The sequence below is a fragment of the Silurus meridionalis genome, chromosome 7 (genome assembly GCF_014805685.1).
Source record: "Silurus meridionalis isolate SWU-2019-XX chromosome 7, ASM1480568v1, whole genome shotgun sequence".
NCBI lineage: Eukaryota > Metazoa > Chordata > Actinopteri > Siluriformes > Siluridae > Silurus > Silurus meridionalis.
The window spans coordinates 2,866,094-2,883,640 of NC_060890.1; the positions used below are offsets into that span (position 1 = coordinate 2,866,094).

The 17,547-nt window shown below is 41.2% G+C and overlaps 1 protein-coding gene across 1 annotated transcript in view; it reads right to left on the reverse strand.

The window, feature by feature from the left end:
* Positions 1-7,327: 7,327 nt before the first annotated feature.
* LOC124389422 (SH3 and cysteine-rich domain-containing protein 2-like) overlaps positions 7,328-17,547 on the reverse strand; it is a 45,826-nt gene continuing 35,606 nt past the window's right edge. Inside the window, exons 10-11 of the mRNA XM_046854866.1 lie at positions 14,014-14,151; positions 7,328-9,772 (exon numbers count right to left, since the gene is read on the reverse strand). Coding sequence (XP_046710822.1) covers positions 9,674-9,772; positions 14,014-14,151 — 237 coding nt within the window. The 3' untranslated portion in view covers positions 7,328-9,673. The remainder of the gene's footprint in view (positions 9,773-14,013; positions 14,152-17,547) is intronic.

The window sequence follows — 17,547 nt, forward strand, 5'->3', positions numbered from 1 at the left end:
CTGAAGTAATCGATGCCGTTTTCTCACAAAACGCCTATTAAATGGAAACCAGCTGCTGTAAGTATAAAACGCTAATTCTTTTTAAAGCTGTACGCACGTTGATTCGATGAATCCTAGGTTACTGACTCCAAAGAAAACAGAACACAACAACAAAAAAATGGGGTCATGGCTTTTCCTTCTTTTTTTTGCCGTGAACAAAAAAATTTAACTATTATTTCCCATGTGACACTTTAGGCTTTGGAGACAAGAGACGAACAGATGTTTGTTTGTTTTTCTCACAAAAAAGAAGAGCAACATAAGCTGGGTGGGTGGTGGTGGTGTGGGGGGGGGGTGGTCGGGTTATAAAAAAGGGTTGGTCTTCTGGGAAACTGCACACATACTTTTAAGAAATTTTACAAAGGTTTTATGGTAAGAAAGGCATGGCGTGACATTTGTTCGCATTCATAGATGTTTACTGCTCTGGGTTCTATAGATGTTGTTAAAATTGTTCTAAAAAATATACTCAACATCGATGAGTTTGGATGAGTTTGGATGAGTTTGGATGATCTTGGTTGATCCAAGATGGCGGCGCGGCAGTAGCTCGCAGCGGCCTCTCCGGATCCAAAAATAGTGCTTTCCCCATATTTAGCTCGACCTTCCACAATACATGGACACCAGAGTCAGCTGTGTTCATATGTACGAACACCAGACACTACTACGGTACAGGCATCATGCAACCAATAATCTGCATGATTATGTTATCAATAACCTTCGCGACCTTAGCTTGCTGCGACCTCCGCCACAAAAGCCAGGCCCCCAGACCTTGGTGTCACCTGGTGCCGGTGGCCAGGAGAGGGGACGTCGGAAGCGCTGCTCGAGGACGCGGAAGCGGTGCAAGCGGGCGGGTGTCCGTGCTAGGCTAAATGCTAACCCTAGCCGGCTGGCTCTCCCGTCCATTTTTCTTTCAAATGTCTGCTCCCTGGACAATAAACTGGATTACATCCGACTCCAGCGAACCACATGGCGAGAGTTTAGAGACTGCTGCGTCTTTGTTTTCACGGAGACGTGGCTTAGCGACAGAGTTCCGGAAGCCGCCATCCAGCTAGACGGGCTAACCGTGTTTCGAGCCGACAGAAACGCAGCTCTGTGCGGTAAGACTCGCGGTGGTGGCGTGTTTGTTTATATCAACACGGAATGGTGTAAGAACTCTGTGCTTGTCCCATGCTATTGCTCATCGCTAGTGGAGTTTGTGACTGTTATGTGTAGACCATTTTAGTCAGTGCACTGACTGGGACATGTTTACAGAGGCTGCAACCAATGCCCGGTTTGAGGTACAGAACAACGTGAAGGCAAGGAAGACCACCCCTCCTCCCACTGACCAGGTGCTCTGCCTAACCACAGCTGAAGTGAGGAAAACTTTATGCAGAATTAACCCACGGAAGTCTGCTGAACCAGACAACATTCCTGGCAGAGTGCTCAGGGAATGTGCAGAACAGCTAGCGGGTGTCTTTACTGACATCTTCAACATCTCCTGAGCAGTAACGTGGTTCCCACATGCTTCAAGACAACGACCATTGTTCCCGTGCCGAAGAAATCTACTGTCTCCTGCCTCAATGACTATCGTCCCGTCGCGCTCACACCCATTGTGATGAAGTGCTTCGAGAGGCTCGTCATGAGGCACATTAAGATCCAGCTTCCACCCTCCCTGGACCCCATGCAGTTTGCGTATCGTCCGAACCGTTCCACGGACGATGCCATCTCCACAACCCTCCATCTGGCCCTCACCCACCTGGACAACAAGGACTCATATGTACAAATGCTGTTTATTGACTTCAGCTCAGCATTCAACACAATCATTCTTCAGCACCTGATTGAGAAGTTAAGCCTACTGGGCCTGAACACCTCCCTCTGTAACTGGATCCTGGACTTCCTGACTGGGAGACCTCAGTCAGTCCGGATCGGGAACAGCATCTCCAGCACTACCACACTGAGCACTGGGGCCCCCCAGGGCTGTGTGCTCAGTCCACTGCTGTTCACTTTGCTGACTCATGACTGTGTAGCAATGCACAGCTCGAATCACATCGTCAAGTTTGCAGATGACATGAGCGTGGTGGGTCTAATCAGCAAGAACGACGAGTCAGCATACAGAGAGAAGGTGCAACAGTTAACAGCCTGGTGTGGAGCTAACAACCTGTCTCTGAACGTTGACAAAACCAAAGAGATGGTTGTGGACTTCAGGAGAGCACAGAGCGACCAATCTCCACTGATTATTGATGTGATGATCTCCTCAGTGGAGATCGTCAAGAGCACCAAATTCCTTGGTGTTCATCTGGCAGACAACCTCACCTGGTCACTCAGCACCAGCTCCATCACGAAGAAAGCCCAGCAGCGTCTCTACTTCCTGAGAAGGCTGAGAAAAGCCCATCTCCCTCCCCCCATCCTGACCATGTTCTACAGAGGGACCATTGAGAGCATCTTGAGCAGCTGCATCACTGCCTGGTTTGGGAACTGCACCGTCTTGGATCGCAAGACCCTACAGAGGATAAGAACAGCTGAGAAGATCATCGGAGTCTCTCTCCCCTCTATCATGGACATTTACACCACACGCTGCATCCGCAAAGCAAACAGCATTGTGGACGATCACACACACCTCACACACACTTTTACACTCCTACCATCAGGAAAACGGTTCAAGCATTCGGCCTTCACAACAAGACTGTGCAACAGTTTCTTTCCTCAAGCCATCAGGCTTCTCAACACACAGAACTGAAATGGAACTCACACACACTCACTCACACACACACTCACTCAAATGTGTGTTACCAAACTGTACAACCTGGACTAAACACTTAACACACACTCATTACCCATCTCAATCCATTCCACCACCATTTATTTATTTATTTATTATTATTCATACTTGACCGTACCACTCTCTTACTGCTGTTTTTGCACCTTTCACTTTATTATACTGTTTACATGCTGTCTTTGCACCTCTTGACTGCTGCTGTTTTTGCACTACATTGTTATGGTATACTCACTCCCGGGTATAGTTTTTAGGTTTACTGGTCGGCGCTATATATATATATATATATATATATATATATATATATATATATATATATATATATATATATATATATATATATATTTATTTATTTTTTGTCTTGTCTTGTGTTGTCTGTCTGCACTGTCTGTCTGTACTGTTTTTTGTCTGCACTGTTTGCACTAGGTTGCACTCGATGCACTTTATGTAGCTTTGTGTTGTGTTGTAGCTCCATGTTGTTTAGGGTTCCGGAGGAACGTTGTCTAGTTTTTACTGTGTACCGTGTACAACTGTGTATAGTACAAATGACAATAAAAGCCTCTTGACTTGACTTGAAATGTGCACTTATATTCAGATATGGCCAGTAGCTGGGTGACAGTTACACTTAAACATAGTCCTGAGGTACCAGCAACCTTTCCCTTTCCTCTTCTTTTTCGGATCTACCTGGATCTAGATGGAGTTCTCATTTCTTGGAGACCACTCTCCTAGATGGGGATGGTTTCACATGAACAGCCTAAAGGTCAAAAACAAGAACTATATGTGTGCTATAGCCACAGTGAGCTGCAGACGTGGTGAGGACAATGCCGTTCCTCATCAGTGATACTTCCCCTGAAGTCTGAAACAACAGGAAGTAAAACAGAAGGTTACATATGTAGCTGTGTTTCTGCTTAAGTGGAAGACAGACAGGGCCACCTGGGTCACTCAGGCTGTCTGGAAAATAACAAGGAGGTTTATCAGGCTACCTTTGTAACCCAGTGTGTTATTGGTACTCAGAAAACTCCACCTAAAAGTGACTCATACTTTTTTTGTGCTCATTCTGCCACAAGAGTGTTAGTAAAGTCAGGTATGTTCAACAGGGTTGAAGTCAGAGCTCTATAGCAGGGGATCTTCCACTCCAACCCATGTAAAGCATACCTCATCCTCATTTGGGTTGCACTGAATGTCCATTTATTGCAGATATACGATGTTGCGGGGTGCAGTGATGTGATCAAAAGCAAACTGTAGTCCTGAGTCAGTGTAGCAGACTGTTGACATTAACTACAATCTAATCCATCCTCAAAGCTCTCGTTCTTACTCCGGAATTTCATGGAACCACCCAAACCTAGACTCCATCCTCCATTCAAGGAAAATAAAGTGGAACTGAAACAAAACAAAAAAACACTCATAATAAAAATGTATCTTGACAAACTGCTAAATTGTGTCTCACTGCCACCAACTGGACTGGAGTGTTGGAGGCTGTCCAATAGCTAGTTAGTTACAATAGTTAGAAATACTAGTAGCTAATTACGAGTTAGTAATGCAAATGGCTAATTAGAGTAATTAGCTAAATATACAGTATATACAGCACCAGGCTAAAAATTGAACACCTAGTGATGCCATCATTACGATGACATGGCCTTAAAAACCATCAATACTACACAGAAATGCAGTATAACAGAGGAATCTTATGCACGTAGAATGAATGCTGTTGCTATTGAGAAACCCAATGAACACAATTCAACAAGTCTCCATTTACTGCAGCAGCTGTACCGCATGCATACGTCATGATGGGTTTTCTGTGCGTTACGGTTTTCCTAGGGATTTGAAATAAAAGCAATTTTTGCAAAAGCTTAACTGTTTTGGGCCGACCTTTCCTCACGATGTCCATCTTTTCTTGAAAAGTCCGTCTTTTTAATGTCCTTGTGACTAAATCAATTTCTCCTCCACTATTGAATCCACATGAATATTTTTGAGCTTGTGCAGTTTGCTACGGATGCAAGTTGCGAGTCTGACTGGTGCGCTCTTTGACCATCCAAACAAAGGACGTTTCTGGATGCCTTCTAGATGGTCGAAATCATATTGAAGGCCTTCAAGCAGATTCCTTTGACCTCAGCAACACCTGATCTTATGGCTGAAATCTGATTGGATGGAAATTTCCATGTAAATAGACACTACTTACAGCCATGCACCCAAAATAAATGCTATGAAATGAAGAAAAGAGACTACAGGAAGTTATTTAATACATATTTATGAACAGTTTTTGGTTCCAGTCTTGTCTTTTCTCCTGTCTCGTCATTGATTTCTTCCTTACTGTGTGCACCTGTACTGTGTCAATTACCTTGTTATCCATTATTTTTGTTAGATATTTATCTCATTGTTCAGATGCGATGCCGAAGGAAAATAAAGCAACAGAAGGGAAAAACGTTTCTGTCTTTATAGCACACACACACACACATACACAATGATGAATTACTGACAAGCACAAAGAGGAGAAACCTCCCAAGTGAAGTCTGAATCAGAACTTGAATCTAATTAAAGGACTAATAGTGTAATTAAGGTCACCGCTACATTTAGCTAATGAAGAGGCAAACTGTGATTGCCAACATCACACACTCACACACCACTCACATCACACCAGAAATGAGTTTAAGGTGTTTATGGTGTTGCTCATCACATCAGGTCCAAGATTGAGTGTAATGAATACTTTTTTTGTTTCCAGAATAAATTCTTGATGGAAATGGTGTTATTTATGAATCGGTGTGTGAGCATGTGTGTGTGTGTGTGTGTGTGTGTGTGTCCTTCTGTGTGGCCGAGGTTTTATGGCAGCCAGATGTTTAGTTTGAGAGGAATTCAAAATGGACAGTTGTTTTCTAGTTGCAATGTGTGATATCAGAAGGTTGTGTTATAAGAATAGTGTGTGTGAAGATGTGAGCCCAGGTTTGATGTGAAGATTCACACTAATAAATCTGTGTGTGTGTGTGTGTGTGTGTGTGTGTGTGTGTGCGCGCATGTTCAACTGATCTTTCAGAACATTAAAATGCACAGTGATTCAACAGCATGCAGAAAATAATTAAGACCAGAGGGTACAGCAACCAGTAGCTAAGTGGGCAGGGCCTAGTAATGTATGTGAAGTGGGTGGGGCCTAAATATGGCTAAATAAAGTAGGTGGAGTTAGCCAATGGATGACTGAAGTGAGCTCAGTCAATAGTTTAAAGAGGGCAGAGCAACTGAAGGTTGAGTGAAGCAGGTGAAGCCTTTGGTGGCTGAGTGAAGTCTGAGATGGGAGATGGCTGGTGAAGTGGGTACTGAGTTACTGGTAGTTGAGTAAGGTGGATGGAGAAACCGGCAGCTGAGTGTAATAGGTGGAGTAACTGGTGGTTGGCTAAATTGGATGGAGAAACTGTTGGCTGAATGAAGTAGGTAGAGCAACTGGTGGTCAACTAAAGTGGATGGAGCAACTGGTGGTTGAGTGAAGCAGATGGTGCAACTGGTAGCTCAGTGAAGGGGTCTGAGCTGGGAGATGGCTGGATGAAGTGGATGGAGCAACTGGTGGATGAGAGAAGTTGGTGGTGCAACTGGTGGTTGAGTTAAGGGGTCTGAGCTGGGAGATGGCTCAGAGAAGTGGGTTGAGTAACTGGTGACTACATGAAGTGGATGGAGCAACTGTATCCTGAATTTAGTGGATGGAGAAAACGGTGGCTGGGTGAATCGGATGGAGCATCTGGTGACTGTATGAAGTGGATGGAGAACCGGGTGACTGAAAGAAATTGGTGGAGTAACTGGTGTCTTAATGAAGGGGTCTGAGCTGTGAGATGTCTGGGTGAAGCGGAAATCCGTAAAAAAGCAACTGGTAGATTAGTAAAGTGGGTGGAGCAACTAGAAACAGGGTGGAGAAGGTGGAGAAACTGGTCGCTAGGTGGAGCAACTAATGTCTGAGTGAAGTATGCAGATTAACTGGTGGCTGAGTAAAGTGGCAGAAGCAGATGAAAATGTGCTTTCCCTTTTTCAACATCTCATGAATACATTGACTATGAACAATACTGATTAAAACTTGTCCATTATCATGTTCATACTATCAATATGAAAATGAGAATTTTTCCATCATCTCTAATGCTAATGTTGTGCATGAGTGCCGCTCTGTTCGTCTAAATTTGGAGCGTTTTCTGGCCATGCACCACTGCCTCGGTCTGACGTGCCCTTTCCATGCCTAGGAATTTATACATCACGAAGCACAGAAATAATATAGGTGTACATATGGCTGTGTAAGTGTCAGTGCATACACAGACACAGAAATGAAGATCCTCCACAGGATTGCTGGATTTCCTTGCTGTCACAGGGTGAGGAGCTCAGCAATCTGGAAGTGTGTCGGAATAAATCAGCTGCCCCTGGGAATCACTACAAACCATCTGTGCACCTTTCCAAGGGTAACAACTGATCATCTGGGACTCCCACAGTAAGACATGGAGAGATGAATAAATTAATAAATGATTTACTTGCATTAAACACACAATGCTGATGGGAAATAATAGCATCGCTGGTGTATTTCTTTTCTTGCATTTTTCTTTAATAGTGTAGAGAACAGACATTCAGGAAATCAGGATGAAATATACATATAACTACATATATACATTATATAGAACAGAGTATAGACACCCGGTCATTGTTTTTGTATTGGCGTGGATCAGAGTGTCCTTTCTGCCTGAACTGTTTAAAAAGAAAAGAAGGAGGAGTAAGAACTACAGGAATGAGTCAGAGACAGTGTGTATAAAAAACCCCACAATTCGTACAACCAAGGGACATTTAGTGTGATGGTTTCTTCTTCAGTTCTGCAGGTTTTCCATTCAAGGTACAGTGATAATTGTTGAAACAGTAATCAAGAGAGAAAAAAAACAAAAAGTGACATATCAAACTTCAAATTCTTAAAGGTGAACATCCAAAAAAATCCAAATCAAACCAAGAATATCATCATTTCTCAAACGTAACACCACATCACTGCTGAATTCTGATTGGTCGTAAGGTGTTGATCAATTTTCTTGAACAGCTCTAATTCAAATGGGGTGAGTCACTATGAGTTTTTAAGTAGTTAAATAGCTATGAATTTTTTCTTTTTCATAAGTTGGGGTAGATTAACTAAGTAGTAGTTTTGAGTAGTTATGAGTTAACATAATTGTTACCTTCAAGAGAAAAATTGAAGGAGAAAATGTGTTTATTGCATCGCTGCTTAAATATTAGAAAGAGCAAAAGTATTTTGCGAATGTCCCATGTGGCTGTGCGGAGCTTGGAAATGGGTGTGTAATGTGGGAACATTTGGTGGCAGCCTAAAGTGGGTGGAGCACATTGTGGCAGCCTGAAGTGGGTAGAGCAGTTTGTGGCAGCCAAAAGTGAATATAGCAGTTTTTGGCAGCCTAAAGTGGGTGGAGCAGTTGGTGGCAGCCTGAAGTGGGTGGAGCAGTTTGTGGCAGCCAAAAGTGGGTGGAGCAGTTGGTGGCAGCCTGAAGTGGGTGGAGCAGTTTGTGGCAGCCAAAAGTGGGTGGAGCAGTTTGTGGCAGCCAAAAGTGAATAGAGTAGCTTTTAGCAGCCTGAAGTGGGTGGAGCTGGGTAATAGCTATGTGAAATGGGTGGAGGGACTGATGTGTTCGAACTCAAAAAATTCGCAGCGACAGCAAGAAAACATTTCATGCCATGCCGTTATAGTATTCAGGAAGACGGTATTGCGAATGTATTTTGCGAAGCTACGAACTATGCAGCTAGCGTGCAAAACTAGCTAGCTCTACTACATTGTTGTTTCATTGAACCTAGTTACATGCTTTGTATGGGAGTTTTGCCCAAACCGAGATTTTGCTCTTCTATTCGTAATCCACTTTTTGCAATTTTGCAGTTAGCAAACAAAATGAACTATAAAATAAGAACCTCAAAAACTAACAACAAATAACCCTAACATACTCTACAACTTGTAAATGACTTCAATTCTAGAAAAATCTACCTGAGGCCAGCTGTCATGCTCTGTTAAATGGGCTATAAAATCGATTTTCTGAATGGAAAAGGAGCCATTTTCACTTAGAAAACTAGATTATTTTGACCACTTACTGCCTTACTGCTAATAACTGAACTCAAGCTACTAGCATTAAATTTGAATCCAACAATCCTCCAAATGTGTTTATATGGAAATTAAGCTCATGCTGCCATATTTCAACGTTCGTGCAAAGTTTATTCTCCCGTTTTTAGTTCAATATCACACCGTGTCTCAAATCACACTGTGATCCAATATGAGAAAGTGTTCACCATGTAGAAAAATGCAAACACAAAAGTTAAGCAGGCATGGCGTTAAAACGTTAGCAGCAGGCGCATCGATGGTGTGTCTCAGAGTGATAGCACTTATACTGTCTCTAATAAACTACACATGGAAATACGTCACTTCTCAGGATTTATGCCTCGCGTGTTTCGTATTAGTACCTCGTGAAGTAACACACGGCACGGCACGCGAAACGGTTCTAATCCAAGTGGGCGTGGCTTAAAACTAATCCATTTCTTTCCATTTTTTTCCTCCAATTAACTTTAGAATAGTAAAAAACAAGCTTCTCCAACCTCCACGGATCCTGTTTGCTACTATAATGTTTAAAGGAACACACACACACACACACACACACACACACACACACACACACACACACACACACACAGCAGACATGTACAACATCATCCAAACCGAAACAGTTCCACTGGTCCACCGGTGTGTCTGAGATCAGAGGTCAGACGTGGTTTCCATTAAGTCTCGTTCTCAAAGGTGTGTGAAAAGAAGTGATAGAAGCAGATTCCCTTCCCATTTCGAGATGCTTGCTGGTGTGTGAGAGTGTGTCCCTGCCGTCGTTGTATTTGTGTGTGTGTTGTTCATATCTCCACTACACACTTCGAAGATACGAGTCCTCTCTTCTTCCCGCTGGTCAGTTTGAAAAAGCCGTCTGTTTCCTCTGCTTTCCCCACGCAGATCTGCAACAGAACAAGTGCAGATTTCATCAAACACTTGACCTCCTTCATTCTCTTTCTTACTTCAGATAAGACCTTTTTGTGATCGTAATCTCTCTGTATTCGCTCAACAGTGTAGAATTCATCAGGAATGTCTTGCTGGAGGGGTTGTGGCATTTGTGTACAACAAACTGGATTTGTTTTGTCTAGGATTTGGGCCAAGCACATGAAGTAGGTGGAAAAAAAATAAAAATAAACGTGTCTGTTGCTGTTGGGTGTTTTATTCTCTTACAGATGTTCTCGAGCGTTTCTTAGATCAGAAGTGAAATTCGAAAAACTACAACGTGTAGTAAGATAAGATAAGATAGCAGCAGGGAGAAAAGACCTTCTTTATCGCTCATTCAGACACTTAGGATGTAACAGTATGTCACTGAAGAAGCTGCTTAAAGATGAAACTGTTTCATTCAGGGGGTGAGAGTCGTTCTGCAGTAATGATGATCGTTTATCTACCATCCTCATTTCTCTCACCTCTTGTACAGTGTCCAGGGGAAACCCCAGGACTGAGCTGGAATTCCTAATTAGCTTTTCCAGTCTCTTCCTGTCTGCAGTTGCGATGCTGCTGCACCAACAGACCACACCATAGAAGACGGCTGAGGCCTCCACAGAGTCGAAAATGTCACTAGTCGAAATAAAAACGGTTTCTCGTCGTTTTTGTTCAAATTGCGAATGCTCACACAATTGATCGTGTACTGTTTCCTGCTGTTTCCTACATGATCAGTAGTTTATGTTCCTGTTGATCACAAAATATTATACTGGTTCTCACCTGAATAGTTTTAACCCCCAAAACTTCAGTTCATCGCATAAGTCATTGAACGCAAAAGGGTTGAACCAGTTGTCACTAATGAAGGCGAGTGTAAGGCATCAAATCAACCAATGATCAACAGGTTCTCTAAATTAGGTCAAGGGTTAATCTCATGACTCTCATGCAGACAGCAAAACACTGAACTACAATTTCTGCAAATGGATATACAACCAAGAAACGTACGAACCCTAGTACAGTGCACTTAAAGTGTGTGTACATTTGTACTGTTGAAATCTTTGATGATCGCAAATGTTGAGCTATTTTATGAGTTGCTCAGAAGTTCCTGGTTCCATAATCTCAACTGTCTGTATAAAACTGTAGAAAGAATATCACTCATAATCACACACTCCAGTGCTCATGTTAGTTCTCACTCTCCAGTGTTCTGTATTGTTTAAAGACTATAATCACACACTTGATGTCACCCAAATGAGGATGGGTTCCCCTTTTAAGTCTGGTTCCTCTCAAGGTTTCTTCCTCATTACATCTAAGGGAGTTTTCCTTGCCGCAGTCTCCACGGCTGCTCATCAGGGATAAATACACACCATTCACCTTCACTGTTGATTTCTGTAAAGCTGCTTTGAGACAATGTCTGTTGTAAAAATCGCAATAGAAATAAACTTGACTTGACTTGAAATTCATGGATGCCACAAAGAAGAAATTCAGCCTTGTGCATTTTCTGTCCTTGGACTGTATCTCGTGTACAACAAAGAGACTTGTTGTTCTGGTGGCAATGAGATGTTCATTGACACAAATATGTACTTTGAGAGAGACTTTGAAGGATTTTGCAAAAAGCGCAGGCGAGTGGTCCGTTGTGTTTTGCTGTGTGTACAAACTGTTTTGAGAAATGCACTTTCCCAAGATTGCGGATGATCCGAGAAACGCTACAAAGCAACTGTGGAAAAACTATAGAGCAGGTTCAAGGAAGGATTGTGGGAATGGAAATCAAAGAAAGATGATGTAACCTGAGGTGGGCAGAAAAACAACTGTTACACAATTATACAATTTATCTAAAGATTATGTTGGAGTTTGTATACTAAGAATGAAACCATGCTCACCACTGGCATCATTATTGTTTAGGAAGGCTACAGACATACAGCCGAGACATCTCCCTGAATGTATGTTACGCAGAAACCATGTCTGTAAGATTACTCTGCCTTGTGGAGACATGTCGGGACTGGCAATAACATTTTTACTTCGTGAGAGTGTGACATTTTCAAATCCTGAATTCTGCAGCTTTAAATTGAACTGCACAAATAGAAAATCTCAGGATGTCGAGATTCATGATCAGAAATACACACTAACATGGATCAGGGGTGATATAGGAGAAAATGACCAGCATAGTGATACGTGATTGATACTATTTTTTCCTCTTTAAGATCAATAAAGTCCATCCATCAGATGTTCATCCATCCATTTATTCATCCATCTACTCATGTCCATTCGTCCAACCTATTTTATTTTTCAAGTTCAAGGATACAGCGTTTTTCACAATTAACATCGTCTCAATTTATTTGTTATCTATTTATCAACCATCCATCTATCCATCTATCCATCTATCTATCTATCTATCTATCTATCTATCTATCTATCTATCTATCTATCATCTATCTATCTATCCATCCATCTATCTATCTATCATCTATCTATCTATCTATCTATCTATCTATCTATCTATCTATCTATCATCTATCTATCTATCTATCTATCTATTTATGAACCATCCATCCATCCATCCATCCATCCATCCATCCATCCATCCATCCATCCATATCTATTTATCTATCTATTTATAAACCATCCATCCATCCTATTTATCTATTTATCATCCATCCATCCATCCATCCATCCATCCATATCTATTTATCTATCTATTTATAAGCCATCCATCCATCCTATTTATCTATTTATGAACCATCCATCCATCCATCCATCCATCCATCCATCCATCCATCCATCTCTATATATCTATCTATTTATGATCCATCCATCCATCCATCCATCCATCCATCCATCCATCCATCCATCCATCCATATTTATTTATCTATCTATTTATGAACCATCCATCCATCCTATTTATCTATTTATGAACCATCCATCCATCCATCCATCCATCTCTATATATCTATCTATTTATGATCCATCCATCCATCCATATCTATATATCTATATATCTATCTATTTATGATCCATCCATCCATCCATCCATCCATCCATATCTATATATCTATCTATTTATGATCCATCCATCCATCCATCCATCCATCCATCCATCCATCCATCCATCCATCCATCCATCTATCTATCTATCTATCTATCTATCTATCTATGAACCATCCATCCATCCATCCATCCATTTATCCATTTATCTATCCATCATCCATTTATTTATTCATCCATCCATGTAGCTATTTATTAATTATCCATTAATTTATATATTATCCATCCATCCATCCATCCATCCATCCATCCATCCATCCATCTGTTCAGCTGTATGGTTGTCAGTATTGGACATTTTTTTTTAATGATTGTTCATTACTGTACACAAATGGACACATCACTGATATTGGACTGGTGGTCAGTTTCACTGTAAGCCATTCTGACAGACTGGAACGTCTCCATGATAATCACATGATGTCTGTGAGATTCTGCCTAAACGCTTTGCATCTCACAAGACAAATGTTGATCTTCGAAAATAGGATGCAATTACTGTCTCAATGCCCATATATGAGAGTGTGTCATTAACCACAGAGCTGTAATGGCAGCATGATACTGATGTGTGCTTACAAGATAGAACACACAAAAAGAAAGAAAAACAAGTGTAGAAATAATTCGATTGCATTCGATTCTTTAAAATCTATTGTTTGATTTCGTCTCAACCAGCGAATCTGTATCTCTGGGACCAGCAGATTTTCTGAGCTGTTAGTTTCTTAAGTGTCACTATTTTACAAATATGCCAAATGTTCTATTTAGACTCTGTGGACAAAAGTATTGGGACACCTGATTTTTCCAGTAATATGTGGTTCTTCCCCAAACTGTTATCTCGAAGGTCATGCTGCGTCACCCGATTGTATTAAACATCTTAGAATGTATTAGCACGCAATTTCCACTTCAACTGAACTTGGAGACCCAAACCTAGCATGACCATGCACCTGTGCACAAAGCCAGCTCCATAAAGATATGCTATACATGGGCTGTAGTGGAAGATCTCCTGCTATAGAGCTCTGAATATAAAATCTGGTGAAACATCTTCCCAGAAGAGTGGAGCTTATTATAATAGCAAACAGGAACTAAAAAAAACACAAATGTTACGGCCAGGTGTTTGAATGTGTTGTTTTAGTCACCAACCAAAATAAATCATGTGCAATGAAGAAAAGTGCAGAGGCTAAAAGAAACACAACTCACCTGTAACTCTTTGACGGTCATCTGACCTTTTTCGCGGTCGCCATGGAAACCCTCCATGACCTTCCATACTCGTTCTCCAGGACGCACCCGCTGCACAAAGTTAGCGGGGAAAAATCCGACTTTGTCTCGACTCTTCCCCTGACACACACACACACACACACACACACAGGATCAAGTGAAACAGTCACCATAGCAACCTCCACCACCAAGGTTCAGAGATTTTTTTTGTTCTCTACATTGTATGAGTCACAACACAAATTAAATATGCATCACACAAGGTCAAAAGATCAGTTTGATCTTTTATTTCCATTCACTAGGATTATTTTGAGAATTTTTTTTTTTCTTTCGGAACGGGCAAAACATGCAGGCAGGTGAAATTCTCCTGTGTTTATCGGTTGCCATCGAGCAACAGACACGCAGGAGAGAAACAGTGCGAAGTCGCACCGAGTTTAAAATGCATGTTAAGTATATTCGGGATTTTCAAGACGTGCGTGTGCGGCTTTTCGGAACGGCCAAAAAAACGTCTGGAGGTTTTGTAAAGCACGGAGGAAAACATCATGAAAAAACATATTCAAGCGTAACTGTATTTAAGAATTCAGAGAATGTTTAAAAAGAAATTGTGCGTTAAAATTAATCAAAGGAATCAGATTTTTTTTTATTGTTACAGGTGCTGGGTTTCGCTTGCTGGCCCAAAAAGTCGAATCAATGTGACCCAAATTGGGTTGTTAATGGGAAACTCAGCATGCTGGGTGGGTCAGGGACCATCGACCTGAAATCACTGCAGGAAATGTAAATTCATATTTTGGTTTAACCTTCTAAAATTATATTTCTTTTGACTTTGTCATTACTAAATTTTTTTTTCTTGATACAAAACTGTGAGGTCAAAACTACCGGACTCCCAACATACACCCTTGTATTAATTAGTCGCACCTGTTTCCAATAACAAACTCACTCACTGCAAAGTATTAGTTTGAAAGCTATTTTCTTTGTCGTTTGCCAACCCTTTTTTTTTTTTGTACTTTGTTTATGATTCTAGCTTTTCCTACGTGCATCGCCACGCAATAAAATACGATATTATAAGATTTAGAAATCATCAGAATGAAGTGCTGATTTTAACGTTGTGTTTAATTCAAGCACAGCGGCTTTAATACTGGGGGTTTAAAGCACACCATCATAACCATTAATACCCCCAACAAGCTAATAATGTACATTATTCCCAAATAAACAAACTGTTGCTTAGAGACAACAAATATAGACACCTAATACGCAGGTTTTTATCAGATTCACTTCAGTTTTGGGGTTAATTTGATTTCCAAAAGCTCAGAAGAAATTCAAAAAGTCAAAATGGAGGTAAGGTTTTATCAGCTTATTCATTTATGAATTTCCAGAAAGATCTATTTTTTTGTCGGAGATGACGGAGAATGATCTTTTAAAAGCATTCTGGGAAAGTTTATATGGGAATGGCTCAAACTGAAAGTAGAATAGAATAAAACACAACAGAACAGAACAGAGCATAAGTGAAGAGAGCAAAACAGAACAGAAAATAACGGAACAGAAAAAAAACACAACAGAATAAAACACCACAGAATAAAACACCACAGAGTAGAACACCACAGAGTAGAACAGAACCAAACCTACATCACATGAAGTAAAACAAAACAACACATGTTGCACCTCCTATTTATATTTGTGTTTGCATTTAATTGGATCGTGTTGTTTTTATTCCATGTGTTCATATCTGTCACTGCCCTGTTGCGTATATAATATCGGGAAATAGTGTGCGAGGAAAGAAAATACGTGATTAAACTGAAAAGCCTGTGCGAAAATTTCATTCCGGTCTGAGTCAGGAGATAAATAAAACTCTGCCCTTCATCATCAGCGCAAACAAAACGAGTGTGTGGAAAAGTCCTTGAAGTGCCATTTGGGGAAGCGAATACTTTCCTTATTGAAATGCTCAAGATGAAATTGCACAAAAAAAAAACTAATGAGTGTTTCCTTTAAATAAAAGAGAAGGTTCTAAGCATTAGTTTAGGATTCAGCATCCCACTGCCTTTCAATTGATTTCTCCGTGTGGGCCAGGTGGCTAGTTAGGCCTGGTTTGGTAGAAAATTACGTGTGCTTTATTCCGAGCAGCTGAACATTTTGGCCCGTAAAACTGAACAAGCCTATTTATCCGAATTTCTCTCAATTTCGTCACCCATGCTGTCATGAATATCATGCTGGTCGATCACATCCTAGGAATAAGTGAGCAGAGAACAGACGTGTTATAGCTACACTTCTCTTACGGCCTCATGCTCGACTTATCCGATGATCATTTCTCTATCGGGAGGTTTCTACAAAGACTTCCAGCAGACTCCTGGGGAAGAACCTGGCACCAGATAGAAGGCCACCAGCTTGAATAGCTGACCTTAACACGGAGAGAAAACAAAGCCTTTTCCGAGGTGTTTTGTCTGTCAGCTTTGGGGTTCTGAAAGATTATTGAATAAAAAAAAAACTATTGCAGAGATGGAGAGTGAAGAAAAACTCTGTTGGTCTGCTCCAGACATATCTGATCTATAACCTCCCCAAATCCTGGAGGTAGTCACCTCTGTAAACACTCCAACTGAATAGGGAAGGGGAATAGGGGGTTTACCTTACAGCACAGTGAAGTTCTTTCTTCTTTCTTCTTCAGAATAGTGGCTGCTTAGCTATACATGGGCTTGAACCTCAACCTTACTATCAGTAACCCAGAGTTTAAACCACTAAGCTACCATTAGCCTAAAGGTGATGCCATATCCATAGTGCAAGTGGTCCTTCGATCCAAACTAGCTCTGAGGAAAGTCGCCTCGTGTCGCCTCCTCAGGGCAAAAAAAATCTAGCTAATAATTCACTAGAACTAGCCTGTTTGCGTTTGAACGAGAGAACATAACTCTCCCAGCAGGTGGCAGTAGTCTGAATTCAACGTTCAAACGGAAATCAAAAGACCTAGAACTGTGTATATGTGTAGCAAGCAGTGTTTACACCTGCTGTGATCAATACTAATGGATTCCTGTAGCTTTTTTCAATCATGTCTGCTAATGGCCCTGGCATTGTTCCTTTTTATTTATGAGAATAAATAACTGGTCAAACGAAAACACTGGCTCATGTCCATCCCAGACAGAAATCCACCGTTCTAATGTGGATCTCTCTGTTTGGTGATTTTTTCTCCTAGACCTGTGAACTGTCACAGCATCGAGGTCAACACATTGTTGTTGTCCAGTTTTCTCCTCCTTCTGGCACAGTTCTGGCAGAGCCCATGCCGACTGTGGTGCTGTGACACCGCTCTCCGACCCTGTTACCTCACAAACAGTGTTCTGTTAGCGAGAAAGATCGCAAAGTATTAAAGTCTGTTGTACACCACTAAAAAGTCTTCTGATAGTTAAAGCAGTTCTCTCGATTGTTGTTATTTATTCAAGTGGGAGCTGATCTTCTTTCTGTTTTCTGACAGGACCAAGTTCTTCTTTAGTGTTCCATCACACACTGATTCCTTCCCCAACTTTCTCCAACCTCATACAA